This window comes from Myotis brandtii, unplaced genomic scaffold, assembly GCF_000412655.1.
Source record: "Myotis brandtii unplaced genomic scaffold, ASM41265v1 scaffold311, whole genome shotgun sequence".
Lineage (NCBI taxonomy): Eukaryota > Metazoa > Chordata > Mammalia > Chiroptera > Vespertilionidae > Myotis > Myotis brandtii.
The window spans coordinates 4,294,704-4,319,940 of record NW_005361913.1 but is presented as its reverse complement, the minus strand read 5'-3'; the positions used below and the strand labels follow the sequence as shown (position 1 = coordinate 4,319,940).

The 25,237-nt window shown below is 39.5% G+C and overlaps 1 protein-coding gene across 6 annotated transcripts in view; it reads left to right on the top strand.

The window, feature by feature from the left end:
- CDKAL1 (CDK5 regulatory subunit associated protein 1-like 1) overlaps positions 1-25,237 on the top strand; it is a 645,197-nt gene that overhangs the window by 76,303 nt on the left and 543,657 nt on the right. For all 6 annotated transcript variants that reach the window (XM_005869973.2, XM_005869971.2, XM_005869975.2 and 3 more), the window contains exon 5: positions 22,743-22,827. In XM_005869973.2, the coding sequence (XP_005870035.1) occupies positions 22,743-22,827 (85 nt within the window). The remainder of the gene's footprint in view (positions 1-22,742; positions 22,828-25,237) is intronic.

Below are 25,237 nucleotides of genomic sequence, written 5' to 3'. Positions count from 1 at the left end.
ATGAATGGAAGGAAAAATAAACAGATAATTGATTTAAATTTTTCCTTGGAGAAGAGATCAGCACTTTCAAAGTTTCTCCTCTGCTAGTGAGCTGGTAGTTGACAGAATAAAGGAAAAGATGAAGATGATATAAGCAAAAATCTGGGAGGATCTAGTATTGGTATACTAATACAAAACTTAAAAAAAAATTAGTATGAGGTTATTGCATTGTAGAATCACAATGAAGGAAAGAACAATTGACAGCATTTAAATCAAATGTGTCTTATAGCTAAGAAAACGGAGGCCCATAGAGAATGAGGGACTTGTGCCCAGTTACTGAACCAGCTAGTGGTAGTCTGGACTGCAGATTTTATTTATTCAGTCTAGCACCTTTTCCTTCACTATTCTCCTTCCACATTTATTGGTTATACAGAATTATTATTGGGTTACCAGATGGTTAGATATGATTGAGAAAGGAGGTGGGAAGACATAATGTGGAAGTTTATTCCACAGTTCTGCTCAAGACAGGACTGCTGATAGTTAATAATAGTAGCTAATGTAACATTGAGGGCTGGCTATGTAAGAGGTACTGTACAAAGAGCTTTTCATGTACTTACATGTAATCCTCAAAAGAGATTTATGAGATAGGTAGCATTATTATACTATTTCGTGAAGCAAAAACTAAGTCTTAAACAGATGAAGTAATTTGCTAAAGATACCTACCTAGTGAGGGTGGGAGCACAGATTTGAACTATGATAGCCCATTCTGCTTTCCATTGTATGTCAGTCAGCATATAACTAAACAAATCCAGAGACACTGGATTTTAACTATTTTTTTCTTTGAAAATTTTCTTTCTTTTAAATTATATGGAAGTTAGTTAATTGGATTTCACTTCAGCTTCCAAGAGGATAGACTCCTTCATGTGGTAGAGTTTATTCAGGAAGTTCTACCAATCCTTAGAAAGGGAGGAATAAGGTTAGCTTGTCAGTATTTGGTCCTCAGGATTTCAGACTTTACCCCACTGGTGAGTGATTTCTTTTTGAAGTGGTTTTAAACCATTTTTAAAATCTTACAATTACAGTCATTTGAGGATTGATGGTAAATGAACAAGTTAACCAATTTACCTTAGCTTGGAAAATTGGAATACTTGTCTACCTCTTGTCTTTTCTTATTTCTTTTCTCCATGCATCCTCAGAGATTACTGATAGATTCAGCAGCCTCACCTGCTTATTCTCTCATTACCTGGGATATCAAGGATCTGGCTGGATTTAGAGCAGTGAGGCACTTTATTCTTCTTATTCATCTTGGCCTCTAATTCCTTTTAACCTTATTTATTGTATTATTTTCTAATCTGAACATTCAGCTTCTCAAGGCAAGAAGGAAAAAGTCACTGGTAATCTTTTCTCTGGGTCTCATTTAGTGATTGGGGCTATCGTCCTAGCATATTGATTAAATCCCCGAGGGGTGTAGATTTAGGGAGTGGCATCCACTTGTTCCCACTGTGGTTAGAAACAAGGAGGACATTGTGAGCAAAGGTGTGTTCTATGATATTTTTCTCCCTACTATTCATTTCCTTTTTCTCCCTGTTATTTGCCCCTGGCAAGCACCATTAAGAGAAGCACAAGGCAGACCTCAAAGATTTTGATAATGAGCCTTTTTTTGAGAAACAGCTCCTGTCTTGTATTTGGCCTTGCTAAAGACTGAATACCTAATCATGGGATACCAGGTGACCACATGGGCTGAGCTTCCAATCATGAATTGGGTATTGTCTGACCCATTTAGCTATAAATTGGGAATGAACAGCAGCAATTTGTTATCAAATGGGAATAATATATGTATTATAAGAGACCAAATTTGGGCAGTCTGGAAGGTATAAGTAGGTCATATGAGCAGGTGGCTCATACACCTTTGATGCCAGCTTCTGTTTCATTGCTTCCTTTCTTTTAATCCATGCTTATGGCTTGCTGGCAGTTCCTTATGACTAGTTGAGCAACGAAGAAAAAACTTGAGCCTGGTTTACAAATGAATCTGCATGATATGCTGGTACCACTCAAAAGCAGACACTGCAGCACTAAAGCCCCACTCAAGACTGACCATGAATGGCAGGGGTGAAGGAAATCATTCCCGTGGACAGAACTTTGAGCAGTACATTTTGTTGCCTACTATATTTGGAGTGGGAGAGACCAGAGATAAAGATCTGCATTGATTAATGGGTAGTTGCTAATGTTTTGTTTGGATGGTCAGGGTTAGAAGAAACAGAATCTGAAGACAAGGAAGTCTAGAAAAGAAGTTATAGACCACTCTTAATATCCACAGACTGAAAAAGATTGTGTCCCTTGTGAATGCCTACCAAAGGGCATGTACTGCAAAGAAGACTCTTAATGAGGTGGACAAAATAATGTGCTCTCTGGATGTCAGTTGGCCTCTTTTCCCAGCTACCTTGAGCTTGCTTAATAGACCCATGAAAAAGTGGCCATGTTGGCAAGGCTAGAGGGTTCATGGTTCAACAATATGGACTTTCTCTTAATAATCTGGTCGTGGCTAATTACTGAGTGCCTAATCTGCCAATAGCAGTGTCTAACATTGAGTTCCTGACATAGCACAATTCTCCAAGGGAGCCTGTCAGCTTCCTGCTAGTGTTGATTACACTGGGCCTCTTCCATCATGGAGAAGGCAAATATTTCTCCTTACTGGAATAGCCGAAGAGTCTGCATCTGTATTTTCTTTCTCTGTCTATAATGCTTCTGTCAGTACCACCATTTGTGGATTCATAGAATACTTTGTCCACTGCCATGGCATTCTGTTATGTATTGCTCTTGATCAGGGAATTCATTCCACAACAAAGAAGGTGTAGAATTGGCTCATTGGAATTAACTGGTTTTGCCACATGCTCCATTACCTGATGCCGGGGCTGAGCAGCAGACCCTGAGCGATGGATGAATGGATTACTCTGACACAACATTTGCTGTGAAAGAGAGGGTTAAGGGACTGCTTGGCTAAAGGAACCAGGCAGCCTTGATTGCCTGCCTCATTAGGCTTTTATTGTAGCAGCAGTTTGAGATAAAGTTTATCATTTAGATACAATCAGCAGGGTAAGTAATCTTGGGAGCACACACGTGTTTGTAGTGTCTTTTAAGCAAGGACACCCAAAGATTAAGCATAAGGATTCCAGTAAACATCCTGGGGTCTGCACGTGCACAGACTTGTTTGGAAAGGTCAAGGAATAATTAGGGGCACTGCCTTCTGCACTCCCCTAAGTCGGAATTCCAATAAACAGGGCAGGCGGCCTTCCACACACTTCCCTTTTCTCAGAATGTCCTCCTTACAAATGTTCCAATCAAGTCTCGTGTGCTCCCCAACAACCTGAAAGTGGGCTGGCCTATCTGGAATGTGGAATGGCTTACTGCACACTCTGTTAAAAGCAATAGTTGAGAGAGAATATCATGAAAGGGTGAGGTTTTGTTTTACAGGATGCAGAATATGCTTTGCATTAGATGCTGTCTTTTCCATTGTCAGAATTCATGGTTCTGGGAGTCAGTTATTGGAAGTGGCTTTTCTCACTATTATGTCTAATAATCCACTAAGAAGTGAGAGTAGCTTTTCTTACTATTATACCTAATAACTCACTTGCAGAACTTTTGCTACCTGCCCTGGGAATACTGGAGTTCTGCTGGTTTGGAGATCTTAGTCCCCAATGGAAGAAAGTTTCTTCTAGGGATCATCAGAAAATGGCTCTGTTGAATTGGAAGATGAGGCTACCACTTGACTATTTTTGGGGACCTCATGCCACTGAACCACCAGACCAAAAAAAGAGGCAAATTTACTTGCTGGAGTGATTAGTCCTGATTACCAAGGGGAAATTGGGTTACTGTTATGTAATGGAGTCACAGAGACAAAATTGGAACTATGGGATTTTCTGGGGGTACTTCTTAGTGCAGTAGGTCCTCGGGTTATGTTGGAGATCTGTTCCTACGGTGCAACGTAACACGATTTTCGCCGTAAGTCAGAACCCACCTACATTAGCACCTACGTCACTCACGTGGAGCACATACACAGCAGTAATGAAGTGAAACAGTAAAAAAAAATTTAAAAGATAACAATTCCTGACCTTTACTTGTGGTAAATAAATAATAAAAAACATAAAGTACATATGTACATACATCGAAATGACAGAACTTATTTTTTTTTATAAATAAATGGGAGTTGGCTACGTAACCACGAAACGGTGTACGTCGAGTCCGACATAACCCGAATACTTCCATTTCCAATAGTAAGGGTTAATGAAAAACTACATTAGCCAAAGAAAGGCAGGATGATTACACTCAGATCTTTTAAGAATAAAGGTTAGAGGAGCTTAGGTAGTTTAATTTTTAGAGCTTCAGTTTGAGTCTTTAAAAAAAAACTTTCAGATCTGTGCTTAATTTTTTTAACATATTCAATACAGTTATAATAATAACCTTTTAATGTATTTGTCTGATAATTCTAATATTATACCAGTTTTGATTTACTGATTTTTTTTCCCTCATGAGGTATTTTATTTTTCTTAGTTTTTGCATGCCTGGTAATTTTTGATTGGATGCTAGACATAAATTTTACCTTGTCAGATGCTGGGTATTTTTGTATTGCTAAAAATATTCTTGAGCTTTGTTCTGGAATGCAGTTAAATCACTTGGAAGCAGTTTGATCCTTTTGAACATGACAGAGCCATGCTTAATCAAGGGCTGCTACTGAGGCAAGACCCTTCTGTGTATGCTACCCCATGTTCATGAATCATGAAGTTTTCTCATCTGATTGGAGAGAGCAGGTATTCCCATTCCTGAGTGAGCTCTGGACACTTCCCCTCCATTCTTTGAGGTCATTCTTTCCTAACTTCTAGTAGTCTCCTCACATGTATGCACTGGTCAATGCTCAGTTGAAGATTTGAAGAGAACCTCTGCAGATCTCTGGCATTCTCTTCCTCTGTAGCTCTCTCCTCTCTGGTACTCTCTCCTGCAAACTGTAGTAAACCTTGGTTTCTCCAAACTATTAATACTCATCTTCTCAGTGTGGACTCCTCTGTACTGTCCTGGTCAACTACAATACAGACTGGAAACTGTCAAAGCAGTAAGCTGGGGCAGTTGTACGGCCACCTCATTTGTACCCACTCTCAGGGGTATTGTCCTTCATTGTGTGATGTTCGGTGCCTTGAAATGGTTGTTTTATATATTTTGCACTTTTTTTGGTTGTTTCAGATGGGAGGTTTTAGAATAGTGCTTGACTACATATTCATGTAGCATTTAATAGGCTAAGATTAAACAGAAAACACATATTGATTATTTAGAAAGTTAAAAGAAAATGGTAGCATGGTTTTTTGTACAATGGTAGCATGGATTTTTAAAAATATTTTTATTGATTTCAGAGAGGAAGGGAAAGAGAGAGAGATGGAAATATCAATGATGAGAATCATTGATCAGCTGCCTCCTGCACACCCTCTACTGGGGATCAAGCCCACAATCTGGGCATGTGCCCTGGAACCGAACCCAGGTCCTTTCAGTCTGCAGGTTGATGCTCTATCCACTGAGCAAACCAGCTAGGGCATGGTAGCATGTTTTTAATCATTTATAGCTACTTCTTAGTCATGGCAAGATATTTTGTTTTTTAAGATTTGTGCCTCCGTATTTTTTCTTTATAAATTGTAGAACACAGAGAGAAGGCAGATAAGATCGAACCGATTGCTTCTGCAGGCTTGTGTACACAGAGAAACTAAATGTGTCGAATTTCAAGAAGGTAATAGAGAAGTCTGGGAGTAGAGTTTATCTGAACACCAAGGAATCACTTGTAAATAAATGCGGGATTAGAAAAGCGAAGATTGAAAAGAGGACCTCTTGAAGCACAATATTCCTAAAGTCTTGTCTTATGGATAAATTCCTGTGTTTGTTATTTATTGATATGAGATCTGCTTATATAGTCTATGTTATAGTCTATGTTATAGTCTAACATATAGTCTAACATATAGTCTACGTTAGGAAATTTATCAGGCTGCACCTAAAATGCTACAGAAAAGTTGAATATGAAATGGGAAAGAAAGCTAACTTTCATGATACTTTCCATAGAATCTATTTCAATTCAGGGTGAAAGTTGCAAAATTGTGTGTCTCCCACTGTTTGAAGGGTGTTCTGGCTGCGTGTGCCTTATGACCTGAGGTTTTATTTATTTGGCTTTTTTTTTTTTTCATATCCCGTGCTAGGTGCTTTACATATGTTATCTCATCTTGTCCTCTTGACAAATCCTGTGAGATATATGATGTCTGTCTCATTTAAAAGATGAAGATTTTGAGGCTCTGGCCAGATAGCTCAGTTGGTTGGAGTGTTGTCCCAGTGCACCAAGATTGCAGACGGGTTCCATCCCCTGTCAGGACACACATAGGAAGCAACCAGTGAATGCATAGATAGGTGGAACAACAAATCAATGTTTCTATGTCCCTCTCTTTCAAATCCATAAATAAGAATTTAAAATAAAGGAAGATTTTGAGACTGTTAGGGTTTAGGTAAGTTTACTTAACATTACTGCTTGCAAGTTAACAGAGATTGTACCTGGGACTTAGACTCGTAAACAAGTATTCTTTATATCTCATCACACACACTGTGTTTTTATAGTTGCTTTTTCTAAAAGTAATAGTCAAAGATATCTTTCCTTGGGTAAAGAGCAAAAACCGAAGAACTGAAAGTAGTTCTTAGGTTATCAGTTTCTTCTAGTCACCAAAGTAACAGAAAAAAGGAAGTATAGACTGAGTAGCCTGTCCAACCTAGGTTTTGTGTTATCCCTATTATTCTAACAATTTTTGTTGAAACACCACACTTATTTTGTTGAAATGGCCATACATGTTTCTTAATACAATTGTTACATATTTTTCAATGTATATTTAACTAGTTAATTATGCATTCTTATTAAGTGAGGCAGAGACTGTCATAAATTTTTTTATATCAGGTGACAATGGGGGTTATAATGTTGGTATTATAAAAGAAAGAGTTAGAGAACCACTTTCCCAAATAAACTCATCAGATCTCAAAACAGTATTTATCTGGAAAGCTTTTAAATGATAGCTTTGCTGGATACAGTAGTATTGGATTCAGGCCTTTGCTTTTCATTACTTTGAAAACTTCATGCCACTCTCTTCTGTCCTGAAGTGTTTCTGTTGAGAAGTCAGCTGACATTCTCATGGGAACTCCTTTGTAGGTAATTTTCTGTCTCTCTTTTGCTGCCTGTAACATTCTTTTTTTTTCTTTAACGTTTGCCATTTTATTTTATTTTATTTTATTTTATTTATTTATTTTTTAAAACATATTTTGTTGATTTTTTGCAGAGAGGAAGGGAGAGGGACAGAGAGTCAGAAACATCGATGAGAGAGAAACACAGATTAGCTGCCTCCTACACACCCCCTACTGGGGATGTGCCCGCAACCAAGGTACATGCCCTTGACCGGAATTGAACCCGGGACCCTTCAGTCCCCAGGCCGACTCTCTATCCACTGAGCCAAACCGATCAGGGCACCTTTGCCATTTTAATTATGATGTGTCTAGATATAGGTCTCCTTAGGTTCATCTTGATTGGGACTCTATGCCTCCTGAACTTGTATGACTTTTTCCTTCACCAGGTTGGGTAAATTTTCTGTCATTATTTCTTCAAGCAGGCTCTCTGTTTTTTTGCTCACATTCTTCCCCTTCTTGTATTTCTATGATGTGGGTATTGTTACATTTCATGTTGTCCCAGAGCTCCCTTAAGCTATCCTCCTGCTTTTTAATCCTTTTTTCTATTTAGTGCTCTAATTGACCATTTATTTCTATCTTGTCTTCCAAATCACAGAAAAATTAATAGTAACAGTAAAAAAAAAAGACAAAAGAGAATACAAGGAAAGAGAGAAATTAGAGATATGCAAGAAAAAAGAGAAAAAAAGAACAAAAGGGGAAAAACAGACAATAAAAAATGAAAACAAAAACAAGAGCCACTCTCCCCCCCCCCAAAAAAAAAGAAAAAAGAAAAAAAAAAGAAAAAAAAAAGCACACACTCAGAAAACTTTGGGTCTGCTATTTGTGGAGCTTATTGGATTTTGCTCTGTTGTTGTTGAATGTAGTCCCTTGGTGTGTCTATCCTGGGCCTCTCAGGAGCTTCTCTGTCCCTGGGCAACCTGACTGAGGCCTGATGGATTGAAGCCTCTAGTGGTCCAGTGGGCAGGGCCTCCTTAGCCCAGCGGCTGGATCTGCTTTGAGTCTCATGCCTTGAGTTTTCCTGTTCTGAGCTGTTCTCCCTTCCCCCATGGAGCTGGTCTCTGCAGGGGTATCCTGCTCCTGGCTAAGATGGTTTGATCAGAATAGTGTTAGGAGTGGTGCCAGTATCTTGTAGGAAGGGGGCCTGGGCACTTTCTCTCCTTCCAGTGCCTCAGCTCTGCCTGGCTTTCTGGTTCCTCCTTGCTGCCATATGCAGGGACACAGATTTCCAGCCCTGGGCTGTCCCCTCTTACCTCAGGTCACTGCAGGTGGGGTCAGAAGCAACAGTTTTGCTGGTGGGAAAGAGGGCACCTCCCTTGCATTCAGGTGGGCAGGACTGATCTTCCTTCCTGGTTCTACTCTCCAGTCCCCTTTCTGCTCACCAGCATGAGATCCTATAGATCTACAGTCTCTTTAGTATCCTCAGGTCCTCAGTTCTAGTAGGCCCAGGTGTGGTTGACTGGGGAGGGACTGCGGGAGGTTGGCTCCAGGGCTTGTCTGGCCTGTCTTGCCCAGTCCTGCCCCGCCGGCCACCTTCTAATTAATTAACTTTCAATGTGCATGAATCCGTGCACCAGGCCTCTACTCTGTGAATAAATGCATAAACTTTGTTGTTTGGGGCATCAAGAAAGAACTCATCCCTGTTCATGGTAGTAAGGACAGCCCACATCACAGCACTTAACCTCAAAGGGAAGATGGATAGTGCAGATTCGAAGTGCCTCCACTCAGCCTGCAGAGCCAAGACCACCCTGGCCCTGCTTCCTGGGGTTTGGTTTATGATGATTCTTTGCTTGTCACAATATGTTTCCTTGTTTCCTCATCCATGAGATGAGGAGTGTAAATACTTACCTCCTGGGGCTCTTAAATGAGAGAATGTATTTGAAAATGCTTTGTAAGTGTAAAATGCTATGCAAATGTTGTTATTTAGTTCTAATCTATTGCATAGTCAAACTGAAATTTATAGGAAATCAATTCCAGCATTTTAATTGTACTTCTGACTTTTAGGCAAATTCCCTCTGATTCATAAGGCAGAGAAGAGGTCAGCGTTGTTTTTACTTTTCCCAACCACTATAAATTAAGTCTATTGTCTGTCACCATTACTCAGTCAGGCAAACACTCCTGTTTGAAGTCCTGCCCACCCATCATAGCTTTGTGACATACTTCCATCTTCTTGATGATTTTTAACCCCGGTACTCAATAGTCCTCCTCACCCCATTGCCTGTTGCCTGTCATCTTTGGTGACATGGGCACCCTTGATCTTCTGTGAGTTCTTTCATGCACTACTTACAGTTGCTTGTGCACAGTTCTGCTTGCATACATCACTGAATAGGTAACTGAAAGTGAACATGTCTGATGCTAAATTTACACTCTTCTCCTTTGACCTGCTTCTCCCTAGTGGTGCCACTCTTTGGATTAGCTTCTAGGTTAGAAACCTTTATTCTTCCTGCTGTCATTTTCCATATGTAGTCAGTTACTAAGTTCTTTTGTTTTTACAAAAACCTCTTTGCCACTTGAGGCTTTGTTTCCTCATAATTAACAGCCTACCTTTGCCCCATGTTAGCTAATCTCTGAACTGTCGAAATAGCCTTCTTCAAGGCTAATGTTAGAACCTTGGACCATGCTTGCCAGGTCCAAGCCTGGGCCTCTGTTGAATAATTGGATGAAGAAGACCCTTGGGGCCTAAGCCAACTCCAAGGAGCCAGCCTGTCCAGATGAGCCAGTCAGATGAGACAGAACATGTCTCTGGAGGCCTGTAAGAACCTCCAGATGGTAGGGATCAGCTTAGGGAAGAAATGCCTTGTCAGGCCCAGACTCATGTCGGGAAGCCTCTGGAAACCAGGAAGACCTGCTCTCTAGAGCATGAGTGCCAGTACCTAAATATAGCTACTGCTAACATTTTGGTGCATTTCCTTCTAACCTATTTTTAATGCATAGGGTTTTTTTTTTCTTTTACTTCTCTATACTAGTAATTATAGCTATATGTATAAATTGCATAATCTCTGTTAGATGGAAAAGACATTTTCCCAGGATATTTTTGTAAGTACATTCTTCTTATAAGTGCTCAGTGTTCCATAGAATGAAAACTTGCTGCTTTCTTTGTTCTTGTTAGAACAAGAAAATCCTCTGGAAGAAATACCAGATTCTCCATCAGAGTTTGACCCCAGCCTCTGCTGAAAGCATTTCTCTAGTGTTAACTTTTCATTGCTGACAAGGACTAATCTGTTTGCTTCCTCATTTGGTCTCCATGCTTATTCATTAACATGCCGTTCTGCCACCTTGATATTTGCTTCTTTGTTTATTCATGCTTGCTCTTTGTTTCTTTCTCTTCTCTCCTTCTGTTCTTTTATCCATCAGTCCATGCATCCACCCTTTCACCCATCTACCCTTCCACCTATCCACCCACCCATTGACAATCAGAGCATATCCTTTTCTAAGTCCTGAGCTCATCTCTGGGGATTGAAAGACATTGAGGGACTCATTTTAAGGGTGGGACATACTTATGAATCTTTGCCAGGATATGCCACAAGCTCATCTGTAAGCAAGGAGAAGTAGTGCCTTACTCTTTCTGAAGAACTACAGTAGAGAAGGCTTCCTAGAGGGGGTGATACGTAACTGAGCTGAAAATGGAGAGTAGGAGTTTTCTAGGGTGGATGGGTGGAAGAGACATTTAGGCAGAGGGTAAAGAATGAAAACAATGGTGATGGTGTGGCTCAAGCTTGTTTCTTGGACATACTTATGAATCTTTGCCAGGATATGCCACAAGCTCATCTGTAAGCAAGGAGAAGTAGTGCCTTACTCTTTCTGAAGAACTACAGTAGAGAAGGCTTCCTAGAGGGGGTGATACGTAACTGAGCTGAAAATGGAGAGTAGGAGTTTTCTAGGGTGGATGGGTGGAAGAGACATTTAGGCAGAGGGTAAAGAATGAAAACAGTGGTGATGGTGTGGCTCAAGCTTGTTTCTTGTTGTTGTTTGTTTATTAAACAGATTTTTTGAGATAATCACTCTCATACCATACACTGTTTAAGTGTACAATGCGGTAGCTTTTAGTATATTCACAGAGTTGTGCATCCATCACTACAGTCAATTTAAACCATTTTCATTACCTCAACTAGAGTCTCTACATCCTTTAACTGGTACCCCTCAGTCTTCCTAGCCTTCCCAGCCCTAGGCAGTCACCAGTCTTTCTGTCTCTTGGACCCCTAATTTAAGTGGAATCATACAACACATGTTACTTTGTGACTGACCTCTTTCACCTTGTTTTCAAGTCCATCAAGCATGTTATCAATATTTCATTTCTTATTATTGCCTAATAATATTCCTTTGTATGGATATACTACATTTTATTCAATTATGAGATGATGGGCCCCCCGCCTGCCCCCTCCCCACTTTTTGGCTAAGATATGCAGCTATGAGCATTGATATACAAGTGTTTTGTTTTGTTTTTTAAATATTTTTATTGATTTCAGAGAGGAAGGAAGAGGGAGATAGAAACATCAGTGATGAGAGAAAATCATTGATTGGACATCCCCCACTGGGGATCGACCCTGCAACCTGGGTATGTGCCCTGACCAGGAATTGAACCATGACCTCCTGGTTCATAGATTGACGCTCAACCACTGAGACACACTGGCTGGGCAATGTATAAATTTTTGTGTGAACATACATTTTCAGTTTTTTAGGGTGTATACCCAGGAGAGGAATTGCTGGATTATATGTTAACTCTTTGTTTCCCAATTAGAGGGATTGCCAGACTCTTTTCCCAATCAGTTATACTATTTTACATTCCCATCAGCAGTGTAACTTATGGATGAATAAAGCAGAGAGGCTAGGGAGGTAAGAGGAAAATAGGAGAGTGATTCTGTTGACACCATAAAGAAAGGAGTGTTTAGCTGTCTATGGCATTTGGGATCGGTTCCCGCAATGGAAGTGTTTTTATGAAAATAGTGAGTGGTTGAAGTGCTGGAAGAGAGAATGGGAGGTGACAGAATATGTATAGATCTGGTACAGGGATAGTTCTTTCAAGATGTTTGACTATGGAAGGAAGTACAGAATTGGGGAGATAGTAGGGAGATTAAGACAAGTTACATTTTTTGCAATTGCTTTTTTACTTTGGAAAGACTTAATTTTTGAATAGGTTTAAAAATAAAAATTAGTTGTACAAAGGAAAATCTTCCTCTTACCTTGTCTCCCATCAATTCTGTAGTTATTCCTCTCCCCAGTCCTAGCCATTTTATTTGTTTTTGGTATACACACACAATTTTTTGTAGAAATAGAAGCAAAGGTGAAAATTTATTCTAGTAGCATAGTGTATATGTTTTTTACTGTCTTAATTTTTTTTTTCCTCTGAAAAATATGTCTAGAGCTCTTTCTACATTAGGACTTGAGGTTATTCATTCTTAAGGCTGAGACAACCTTCTTAATTTGCATCTTGATCAAAGCACTCACTCTTATTTATAAACTAGTGGCCCGGTGCATGGATTCGTGCACATTGAAAGGGAATTAATTGGAAGGTGGCTGGCAGGGCGGGACTGGGAGAGACGGGCCAGACACGCCCTGGAGTCAACCTCTCGCAGTCCCTTCCCAGCTGGCCACACCTGGGGCGGTGCTGGGGCTTGAAGGGCATCTGTGGAGTGAGCAGGTTCCCTCCAGCAGGTGGGGTCCCTCAGCCTGGCCTGCAGGGATCGGGCTGAAACCGGCAGTCTAACATCCCTCGAGGGGTCCCAGAATGTGAGAGGGCACTCTGCAAAGTTGCTGTCGCTCAGCAGCTCCTGCGTAGGAGTGTCTGCCCCCTTGTGGTCAGTGTGTGTCAGAGTTACCAGTCAGTCGAACTCCCACTTGTGGGGACAATTTGCATATTAGCCTTTTATTATATAGGATGCCTTTAACCAGTCACCTTTTATTCTAACAAACAGTGCTACAATGAATTACCTTGCATATGTGTAAGTCCAATATAATACAAGCCTAATGTGCAAATCAACCGAATGGCAGAACGACTGGTAGTTATGATGCGCACTGACCAGGAGGGGGAAGACGCTCAATGCAGGAGCTGCCTCCAGCCTGCAGGCCCCAGGCCAGCCAAGGCAGGTGCCAGCGGGGGCCCCCTGATTACCCCTCTGGTCATCCCACAGATTGGCCCTGATCGCCGGCCAAGCCTAGGGACCCTATCCATGCACGATTTTTGTGCACCGGGCCTCTAGTATGTTTATAGTAGGCTAAATTCTCAGAACTTCTTGGTCAGAGAATGTGCATTTTCCTTTTTGGTAGGTATTGCTAAATGGCCTTCACAGGTGGTTTTCTAGTTTGCATTCCCACCAGCAATGCAGGAAAGTGCCACTTCCTCACAGTGACATCAGCACAATGTTTTTAAACTTATGTTTTTTTGACAATATATGAAATGAAAAATTGTACAGTTTTTCTCCCTTAGGGCAGTTTTAATTTTTATTTATTAATAATGGGGTTGAATATCTTTTATGTTCAAGAGCCATGTGTTTCCTTTTTGTGTGCACTCTCAGTTCATATTCTTTACCCACTTTTTTTTGGGGGGGGGGAGGGTTAGATTTTCATTTTTCTCAATTTTGGAGTTTTATTATGCCTGAGGGCCTGAAGGCTCAGTGTGGCAGGAACATAACAGACAAGATCGGCATGGTGAGCAGTGGCTTAGTGTAGAGGTGCGGTGACCAGCTCATGAAGTGCCCTATAAGGTCCATTTGGTGTGTATATTAGCTCTTAGTTTATAAACCTATTTATATCATAGAAGTAGATGTCCTATTATGGATTCTTTAGACACAGTAACTTCTGAACTAATTATGTATCAGGACCAACAGAGCAATTTAATTTGTAAAGAGGACAGGGGAATATTAGCAATGTTCTGTTCTACACAGTAAGTAAAGGTTTGTCTTGCACTCTTGATTTAGATTGTTGCCAGGCCTACTTAGCTATGTAATTAATTTTCAGTAGTTGCTGGTAGAGTTCTCCCAGCTTTTATTTATCACTTAAAAGAAAAAATGTTTTTTTCCCTCTGTACAGTGAACAGAGTTCAAGCTGACTCATTGTTTCATTTTATCTTTGCAAAGCGTTCAGCAGGACTACAGGTTTCTCCACTATCCAGAAGCAGAACATTCCTATAAAACTTTTCCTAAGCCGACATGGCAGAAACGAAGAAGCAGTTACCATTGATTTATATGGAAAGGTTTTTTAGTTTTCCGAGATCCCAAAAGTAACCTACTAACTCGTATCAGTTAACATTCAAAGGCTAAAATAATACAGCATTTAGTAGAAGCAACAGTATGCTCTCGATGTTCAGGGTGCACTGACTCACTGCATCACAAATGCTGGACACTGTTTTCACTTCTTTTGTAAAAGTGAAAATCCTCTTTGAACAGGTTTTAATGTGGGTCTTTCGAAAAAGTAAAGTGGTGTAACCAGAACTTTCAACAAGCAGGGGATGCCTGTATTTTTAAACAACAAACTCATGTGAGTAATCTCCAAGAGTAAGCGCTTCCCCCTAGGAGCTGCTGTGTTCTACTTCATTCAAAAGCACACCAGTACTCCCCAGCTCTCAGCAGTGGGGGGTCAGCTCCTGTTCCGAGTATTTCAGACTGGGAACTGCAGATGTTCTTTGTCTGTCAGACTCTATTTCTCCTTTCCCTTTCTCTCCTCTCCTTCTCTTTCCTCTGTTTCGGTCCCCTTCTCCTCATCCTCTCAGTCTTCCAACCCTGGCTTACTAAAAGGAGAATGCTTTCTCATGGTTCACTTCAGTTGTTTTTGTAAAAAGATTTTTTTGACTCTGGTTTGGTAGCTCAGTTGGTTAGAGCATTGTCCTAATATGCCAAGGCTGTGGGTTCAATCTCCAGTCAGGATACATACAGGGAGCAATCAGTGAATGCATAAGTGGGACAACAAATCGATATCTCTCTCTCTCTCTCTCTCTCTCTCTCTCTCTCTCTCTCTCTCTCTCTTTCTCTCTCTCAAAGTCAATAAAAAAAAAAGATTTTGAAAACCTGGTTACTCAATGTTGTGCTTTGCACAGCCCCTATATAGAACAAATGAAAGGTAGACAAAAAAAATACATTGACCAGAATTTTTAATTTTAATTTAGCCTTTATTGATTTTAAGAAATTATTTTTTAAGATGCACCTTAAAGGTGCTTTTAAGTACTTCTATTAAAGCTTATTCTAGGGGCAAGTGGAGGGAAAATAGGGGACATCTGTAATACTGTTAACAATAAATAATAAACTTAAAAAAAAAGCTTACTCTATTCCCTGAGTTTTTAGTAGGCACTCAGTGATTTGTATTAATATAAATACACACACGGGTATGAATAAGCATAATGGACGTTTGTTCTGTGGTAAAGACCCCCCTTTCCTACCAAATGCTGTCGGGTCCAAACAAACATTTCCCCATCTTCGTTGTGCTCTTAGTGAATTTTTATTTATATCCACATGTTTAACTGCCTTACCTAAATCTATGGATAGACTCCTCTTACTGTTTTATGCTGTTCCTCGAGTTGACTTCCAAATGGAACACTTGTGTAAGATAAATGTTTTGTTCTGAGTAGTGTTGCTATGAACCATGCCCCTCTCTTCCATAATGCCATGATTATGCAGAAGCCTGCAGGGTGAAGTGGAGATTGGTTGCTGTGAGAGTCAGCTTGTGCTTTGGAGTGAGGTTGCTGCATCATTATTAATGCTCCCTTTACTTGCATGTCTCTCACTGATAACAGAAGGCCATGAGCTGACATGTTCAGGATCTTGGAAATGTTGGAAATAGCCAAACAGTTCCTGCTCATTAGCCTCTTTAGAAATATCATGAGGCAACCTCAAGGCCACGTGACATTTCTATATTTTGTTTTTAGATACTGTCTGCATTATTTTTGATCAAGAGGTGAAGAGCCACTAATGAGGCATTCTAATTTTTTTAGACTGTCAGTCCCTGGAGTCAGTTTGTCTGGATCTCTAATCCTGGCCACTCTCTCTCTGTCTGTGATTTTAGGCAAGTTACTTTTCCTTTCTAAGCCACAGATTCCCCCCTCTATAAAATTTGAGTAAAAATGAACCCACCACAAATTTGGAGGATTAAATGGAAAAAAAGAAGGATATGATGTGCATGACTCATTGCTGGACACATAATATGTACCCAGTAATGTTAGCTATTATCATTATTGCTAATCAGATTTTTATTTAGGCTTAAAAGTAATTTATTATGTGTATATAAAGAAATAGTTTGAAAAGTGAATGTGATTTGATTAGAACAAATAATAGTTTATTTTTCTATTCCCACACTCAAAGTGGGTGGTGTGCCAATGGCCTTCATTTTCTTGGTCCAGTGAGTACAAAGGCTCTAGCAGTGGGGAGAAAAATCCCTTAGAAAATGTTTATCAAGTCAGTTTTTATGATGGATCACAGCAGGAAAATAGTTTATGTTCTCACCTTAGTAGTGATGCCAAGCTCTGTGGAAAAGGAAACATTAAAAAAAAGTAAAAAGCTTGATTAGTTTTCTTAAGTGAACAAAATCAATACCTGCTTTTAATAATTAAAACAATACAGATGAATATAAATTAAATAGTGATGCGTTCCTTCTCAGGATTAAATTTTATAAAATTATAAAAAGAAAAGAGAAAGAATGTTAGATGCACACATGAACACTATATTGGAAGACAGCTGAACCTTCATCTTACTTCCAAGATGGACACCTCCAGCAATTTCATATGTATATTTTTAGAAATCTTTTTTGCTTACAACAGAATTTCCCCTTTTCTCTTTTCCTTTTTATACACAAGTGAAATACAAGACCTGCTCTTTTGCACCTTGCTTTGTTTTATCTGATGTTGTATCAAAGATTATTATAAATTAGCACTTACAGATTTATCTTGCCTTTTTTAAAACAACTAAATGGTATTTTAGCTGAAGTCTCATAATTTATTTAGTCAATCTCCTATAATCAACTTATAGGCTTTCTAGGTCTTTTGCTTTATCAGTAATCTTCAGTGAGAATTTAATAATTTATGTGTATAATTATATATTTTTTTATATATCTATATATGTGTGTGCATATATGTGTGTATGCATATAAATATGCATGTGTGTGGTGCAAATATGCTACAAATGTGTAGGAGAAATTCTGATGTACGTTTACATTTTTAAAAATTAATTTTAGAGAGAGGGAGGGGAGGAGAGAGAAAGAGAGAGGGAGAGGGAGAGAGAGAGAGAAAGAGACAGAAAGAAACATCAATGTGAGAGAAACATTGATTGGTTGCCTCCTGCACGTGCTCCAACCTCGACCTGGGATGGAACCATAGCCTGGGTATATGCTCTGATTGGGAATCGAACCTGCCACCTTTTGATGCATGAGACAGTACTTCAAACAACTGAGCCACCTGGCCAGGGCAGCATCTGAATTTTTGATAGCTATCCCTACATTGCATTCCAAAGAGTTTCCTATGTCACCTGCCATCAGCAGAGGAAGAGGTTGCCAGTTCCCCATTCCTTTGCTAGGATTAGGTAGTATCATATTTTTTATTATTTTCCAATTTGATATGAGAATGTAGTATCTTATTTCATCTTCTGCTTTAAAAATTCAGTAAGATTGATGTATCAGGATAAATTCCTAATAGATCAAAGATCTAAATGTTAATCCATATGTGTATTAGGAGAAAATATGGGTAAATTCCCTGATAACTTGGGAGTACAGAAAACTTTCTAATTATGACTCAAAATCCAGAAGCAATAAGAGGAGAAGTAGATAAATTTGATATCCTAGAATAAAAAAGTATGAAGAAACTATAAAAAAGTAAAGTGACAAACTGGGGAAAAATATTATAACTAATATGGACAAGAAATATTTTCTCATATATAGTACTAGAAGCACAGTGCACGAAATTCGTGCATGGGGGGTTTCCCTAAGCCCGGCCTGCACCCTCTCCAATCTGGGACCCCTTGGGGGACATCCCTGTCACAATCCGGGACTGCTGGCTCCTAACCGCTCGCCTGCCTGCCTGTCTGATGGCCCCCTAGCCATTCCCCTGTTGGCCTGATTGATGCCTAACTGTTCCCCTGTCGGCCTAATTGCCCCCAACTGCCCTCCCCTGCTGGTCCGATTGCCCCCAACTGTCCTCCCCTGCAGTCCTGATCGCCCCCAACTGCCCTCCCCTGCTGGCCTGATCTCCCACAATTGCCCCCCCCTGCTGGCCATCTTATGGTGACCATCTTGTGGCAGCCAGCTTGTGGTGACGTGGGTGGCCATCTTGTGATGACATCATGGTGGCCATCTTGTGATGACATTATGGTGACCATCTTGTGATGACATCACGCAACACCACCTAGGCTTTTATTATATAGGATATTTATGTGTGTAACTAAATTAAAAATTGAAATGAAGATGACTATCTGATAGAAAAGTTAGCAAAAGATACGAACAGACTGAAAACTGGAAAAAAACAAACCTGAACCCTGCAAATGGTTCGTAAACATATGAGAAGCTACTCAACTTATTCATAATAAGAGAAATGCACGTTAAACCTCAGCTGGCTTTCTGTTTCTCTTCTGATTGGCAAAAGTTCACAGGTTTGATAGCACACTCTGTGGGTGATGCTATGGATAACAGGCAGTGTCTTGCGTTGTTCATGGGAGTGCAAAGTGAGACATGCCTTAGGGAGGAGAATGTGACAGTATATAATGCAGTTACCTATGAATTTAGGTAACCCGTCAATCCTGCTTTTTTGGATTTGGTCCAAAGATAACCTGGGAAGAATATAGAATAATATATGCACAGTGATTTCATGGCAGCACTATGGTTTGATAATGAAAGACTAAATAATCATATCTTGAGGTCTAGATTCCATCTGGCTAGCCTAAAGTGTGTAGCCTTCCAAACCAGTCCTGATATTCCAGCTCAGGCATTGGCAATATTTGGCTAATGTGCAGATGACTTTCAGTTCCATATCGGGAATTAACAGTAGTGCTATAGGTCAAATCTCAAAGTAGGTCAAAGCCTTTTTTGGGTCCTTTTCAAGTCTGTGTCTCTGAGTGTGGTGCCTTCTTACTGTCTTTTCCTTCCTTGGCCCATTCTTGCCCATCTACCTCATCCTTCTTTCCCTAAGGGCTCTTCTGTAATATTGTTTCTTCCTCCTGAACACTGGAGAACCTGCCATGAACGCTCTGATTAAGACAAGACCATAAGATGTTAACCTTCTCTTCTCAGATATTTAAATCAGTAACCTATTCATCTACTAGTGGTAGTATATTGGGTGATGAGGTTCTGGAAAGACAGGTTTTTGCATATTTCTTGTTTGTTTTAGATGGTGCTACTCCAAGACGACATGCTAAGTTCACTTATTTCTTCTGTTTCAGCTTCATTTCATTCCCATCCTCCCTCTCATGTTAATGTTTGAGGTTGGGATATCTTAAAATTGATAAGAACATGAATGTAAAGTCCCACTCCTCTTGAGGAGCTGTTACTGAGTTGAAAGTGTTTTTTATAGTAAATGGCATCTTAGATCCCTGACCTTTCTCCTCCTGTTTTCCCTATGTCCAGTCACTCCGTTTGTCTCTCTGTCACTAGAACATGGCAAGCTTGGTCCTCTTTCTAGGCCTTTGCTTTTGTGGTATCTCTCAGAAAGCTCTTCTGATCTTTGCAGATTCTTTTCCATTATGTAAGTCCCAGTTCAGATTTGAACTTCTGAGGGAGACTTATTTTGACTAGCAACACTCCCCATCCCCGGTTATTCTTTGTCCATTACCCTCTTTTATTGTGCTAATATCATTGACTGAAATTAGCTTGTTTCCCTATTTTTGTTTTTTATCACACTTCCTCCTTAAGACTGTAAACTCCTTGAGGGTAGAAACTCTTGCCACAGCTCTATCCCCATAACTTAGAACATAGCCTGACACACAGTGGATCTTCATTGTGTTGTGGTTGTTGACTGACTGTTTTATGCTTGTAAGTAGAACAATCTTCTGACAATAATAAGTAAGATACATTAACACAAAACTGAGTTAAGAAGTAATTGGATAAGAAACTGTGTTTATTGGAGGAGAGACTTCTCTTTTGTGGGATAGTTACTATTCAGTTAGGTAATTTTGTGGGCATTTTGGTATATTCACAGGTTTTCTGTTGATTGTAACTACTGGGTCACCAGCATAGTATTCACTTTATTTTGAAAGTCAGCACATCCCAACATTGACAGAATTCCAGACCAAGTGGAATGATTTGCCTTATATATTGCTGAAGTTCTCCTTGAGCAGCTTTTGTTGAGTTATCTGGTGGCTTTACGGTGACTGAATAGAAGAATGTACCAGGATACCAACCTGACATCTGGCACAAGTAGTTCTGCCTTTAGGTTTTTGTTTGTTTGTTTTATATGTTTTTATTGATTTCAGAGAGGAAGAGAGAGGGAGAGAGAGATAGAAACATCGATGATGAGAGATAATCATTGATCTGCTTCCTTCTGCATGCCCCACACTGGGGATCAAGTCTGCAACCCGGGCATGTGCCCTGACCAGGAATTGAACCATGCCCTCCTGGTTCATAGATCAATGCTCAACCCTGAGCCATGCTGGCCGGGCTATTTGTTTTAAATAAATCCACAGTCTTTATATTTTTGCCATGAGCTAACAGATATAATACATTGCTCATAGTTTTGCTTTGTCTTTCAAAACTCCACATTCATTTAGTAAATTAATGAGTACCCACTATGTACCAGGCACTGTCATAAGTGCTGGGGATATAGCTATGAGTATGATAAAGTGTCAGCTCTAAATTGTTGTTAAATAAATTGGTGACTTACTTGAAGCTCATTTCAAAAAATTAGCATGACCTCAGAGCTTTAGAAGGTTGGTATGTAATCTCACGCATTATGCCTCTGTCATCTTTCTTCTTGAACCTACTTGTATACTGTTTAGTGTTCCATGGTTACTCGAATGTCTGTTCTGTGCCATTACTGTGTTAGGTCCTGGACATTCAGATAAAAATGTTGTCTTCAGTATTTCTTAACTAGTAATAAGTACAGGCTGGAAAAATGAGTTATTTTAATACGCAATTATGAAGTGCCAGAATGCTTTATGCAGTCTACTGTGGGAATGCAGAGAAGAGGCATCTAAGAAACCTTTAGCTGAAACTGAAGCTGGATGGGCAGGTGAAGGGCTATCTGAGTTGCCATTCTGAAGAAAATAAAGGTATTCTAGGCAGATGGCATAGCACAAGGTTTAGGAATTTCAGGTGGTTTGGTGTGGCTGGAGAGACGGATGAATTTAGGGAGAAATGAATATTGAAGTTGAAGATCTGGATAGGCCTTGAATATCACCGTGAAATCATTGGAAGATTTCAAGAGTGCTACAGTCAGATTGATATTAGAGGAGTATCTTTCAGATGGCATTGTGGGGAATCATTTGGAGGGAACTAGAGGAGGTAGGTGAATGCCCATCATTTCCAAGTTTAAGCAGGAAAGTGACATAATCAAATTTATGTTTTATGAAAGGTCACTCTACTGTTGAGTGGGACATACACTGTGGTGGTGATGCGAGGCGGGGATGAATAAGAGGAGTGAGATGAGTATAGTAATAAGGAACTTCCCTTGCCTTTTTAGCATTTCAAGAATTTTTGGATCCTTATAGAAACATTTTATCATTTTTTATAATAAAATTTTGGGTGAAAAGTTTTTGCCAAGTTACTAAAGCTTTGATGTGCCCCCCACCCTCTCATGTAATGTTTGCACGTGAAGCCCCCTTCTAGCATGGAGGTTGTACATACAGGTATCCCTTAGTCCTCTTAGTTCTTCATGTTTTCTGACCTCAGCTTTGGTTCTTACTAAAATACCATTGAAGGTACTGCAGTTTTCAATTTTGCTTTTCCTTTCATTGTGGTAATCCTATTTTAAAGTGTAAGTCCTTTTAGGCAGCAAGGTAATTGGAATAGCGTCAAGCTCTTGAGGCATTTGTAAATTCATGTCTATAAACACAATGGGTTTGGGTGATTTGTTGCACTGCTGGTGAGTTTATTATAGTATGTAACAATATCTAATCAAATTGTTGAGAGGAATAAAAGCCTCAGTTTAAGGTTAGTCTTTAACGTTTACAAGGAGGACAAATTATATTTTTAATAACTTCTCAAACTGAAGAATATTCAGTGTATGATAATACATGTGCTTGAAAAATATTACCGTGCAGTCCCAAAGGGGCAATTTTCTATTCAGAGGCAAGTTTAAGACAGTTTTACTTTAGTTTTTGGAAGTTATTAAATACTCTCAAGTATTGAAAATACAGGAAGCAAATGTTGATCCTCTTGATATTTTAAATGAAAAGATAATAGCAGAGCTTATACATTTAAAATATCTATTTCTCATGAATATTTCCACATTACAGCAGTTACCTACTGTATTGTAATTGCCTGTTTACTTGCCTTTCTTCTCTACCTCTCTCTGCTCTCCACCACCAGTTCCAGTGCTATTTAAATAAGCACTTGGATATTTCTGACCGATTAATGTGACACTTTTCTTTCTTTCTTTCTTTTTTTTTTTTTAACAGAAAATGCATCAGACGCAGATTTATGGCTCCTGAATAGTTGCACTGTAAAAAACCCAGCGGAAGACCACTTTAGAAATTCAATTAAGTAAGTAGAAGTTAATTTTTTTACAAGTGAGGTAAGACTTGATTTCAGGAAATTAGCTTTTAAAAGATTGCTAATGATATCAATATTCGGTATGCATCAAAAAAGTATAAATTGGATTTTAATATATTGTTTTTGCATTTATCTGCTAAAGAAGGAAATGTTAATGTAGACTTTTCTAATAGGTCAGTGGTCAGCAAACTGCGGCTCGCGAGCCACATGCGGCTCTTTGGCCCCTTGAGTGTGGCCACGAAGTTTCAATTGCACTGTACCTGCGCGCCTGCACGTGGTATTTTGTGGAAGAGCCACACTCAAAGGGCCGCAGTTTGCCGACCACTGTAATAGGTGATTTGTATATTTGCGAAGTTAGCTAATAGGTGATTGGAATATTTGTTAAGTATTAAAAATGTACTCTTCTCAGGTAATCCATTCTGTACTTTCTGAACCTACCCAGAGCAGTCCTTAGCCTCTTTTCTCTCCCATGCCCATTAGCACTGTTCTAGGTGCTAGTAACGCTAGGGAAATGCAGATTGTTGGGGGAGATGAGCATGTAAGCCCTTGGTTCTTGCTTTGTTTCCTCAAGTTTAAAGTGAAAGAATATCTTCTGTTCACATGTGCTCTGAATTTTAGCCTACCCACCTTCTTAGAAATCTCATTTCATAAACTATTTCCTCATTCTCCTATGTTTTCTACCTCTGCAGTCTCATTGGTGCCTTGCCATTGACATTTAAATATGCTCAGGTCTAATCACCCCATGTATCCATGTTAGCTATTGTCGGATTTTTCTTCTTGCCTTCCTAGCCAGACTTGAGATTCTTCACCTCCTAACTTCAATCTAAAACTCATTCTCCTCTCTTCCCAAATTGGTTTTATTATGAAATATACATATATAAGATTTATGAAACCTATAGTTTAAATAATAATAATATTGCCATTAATATGTCCACCACCCAGCATAAGCAATATGATGTTGTCAAGACCTTAGAAATTCTCGTGTGTCCCTCTTTCAGTCACATCCTAAAAAGAAAATTTTATCCTGGTTTCTGTGTGTCATTCCATTGCTTTATTAGTAAATTTATCATCTGTTAAGTATATCTCCAAACAATTGGTTGTTTAGTTTTGCCCTGTTTTAGACCTTATTTATTGGACTTAAACTTTTGATGTTCTGAGATTTGCTTCTTTTCCTAAGCAAATCCATGATTTATCCATGTTGATGGATATAAAATTTTTCTGGTCTTTGCTTCTTTTCCTAAGCAAATCCATGATTTATCCATTTTTCTGGTTCCTTGTTGCATGAGTTTGCCACAATTTATCCATTTTATTATTTATAGAGTTGAGGTTTTCCAGGACTTTCCTTGTATGAATGAAGACTGCTGCTATGAATATTTTGAACATGGTTTCTGGTGCACATGTGCAAGACTTATTTTAGGATGTGTAACTGGGAGTTGAATTATTGGGTCATGGATATGTACATAGTCAAACTTTAATAGATAATGCCAGACTCTTCCCAAATGCATGTGTCATTCACTCCCACCAGTAATGGATGCGGGTAGTTGTTTTCAACTCTTGCTGTTACTTGATATGGCCAGACGTCTGACTTTTGACAATCTAGTGGTGGAGATGGTATCTCAGTGTGGTTTTAATTTGCATTTCCATGGTTACTAATGATGTTGAGCATCTTTTATGTTTATTGGCCATTTGGATTTTCCTTTTTTGTGAAATGGCTTTAAAATTTTTTTCCTGTTGAATTGTCTTTTATTTATTTGTGGGAATATGTTACATGTAGACTAGATACTAATCATTACATGTTACATATGTTGCAGATATCAATTGTGGCTTATCTTTTCACTTTCTTTAGTGCTGGAGATAAATTTTGGTTTAACATTTATGTCTTTCCTTTGAGTGTATGCTATTATTGTTTAAGAACTCTTTCCTTACCCTGAAGTTAAGGTATTCTCCAGTATTTTCTTCTAAAAGTCTTACGGTTTTTACTCCTTGCACAGATTTATAATCTGTCTGGAGTTGACTTTTTTGTTTGCTTATATGGTGCTAGAAAGGGGTCCAGTTTATTTTAAATTTCAAAAAAGTTTTATTATTTTTCATGTAGGATCCAACTTTTTCTAGTATCATTTATTGTTTTGTTTTTGTTTTTAAAAGATTTATCCTTTCTCCCCTTAGCTATGAACTAGTGGCCCAGTGCATGAATTCATGCACGGGTGGGGTCCGGCTGGCCTGGCCCCAATTGGGGCAGATTGGGGCTGGGCCTGTTGGGAGGAGGAGATGACGGGAGGTTGGCCGGCTGGCTGGCCTGCCCCGATTGGGGCCCGGTCAGGGCTGGGCCGGCTCGGGGGATGGGCCAAGGGCAAGTGGCTGGCAGGCCCTGCCCCTGATTAGGGTGGGGGGGCCTATCAGG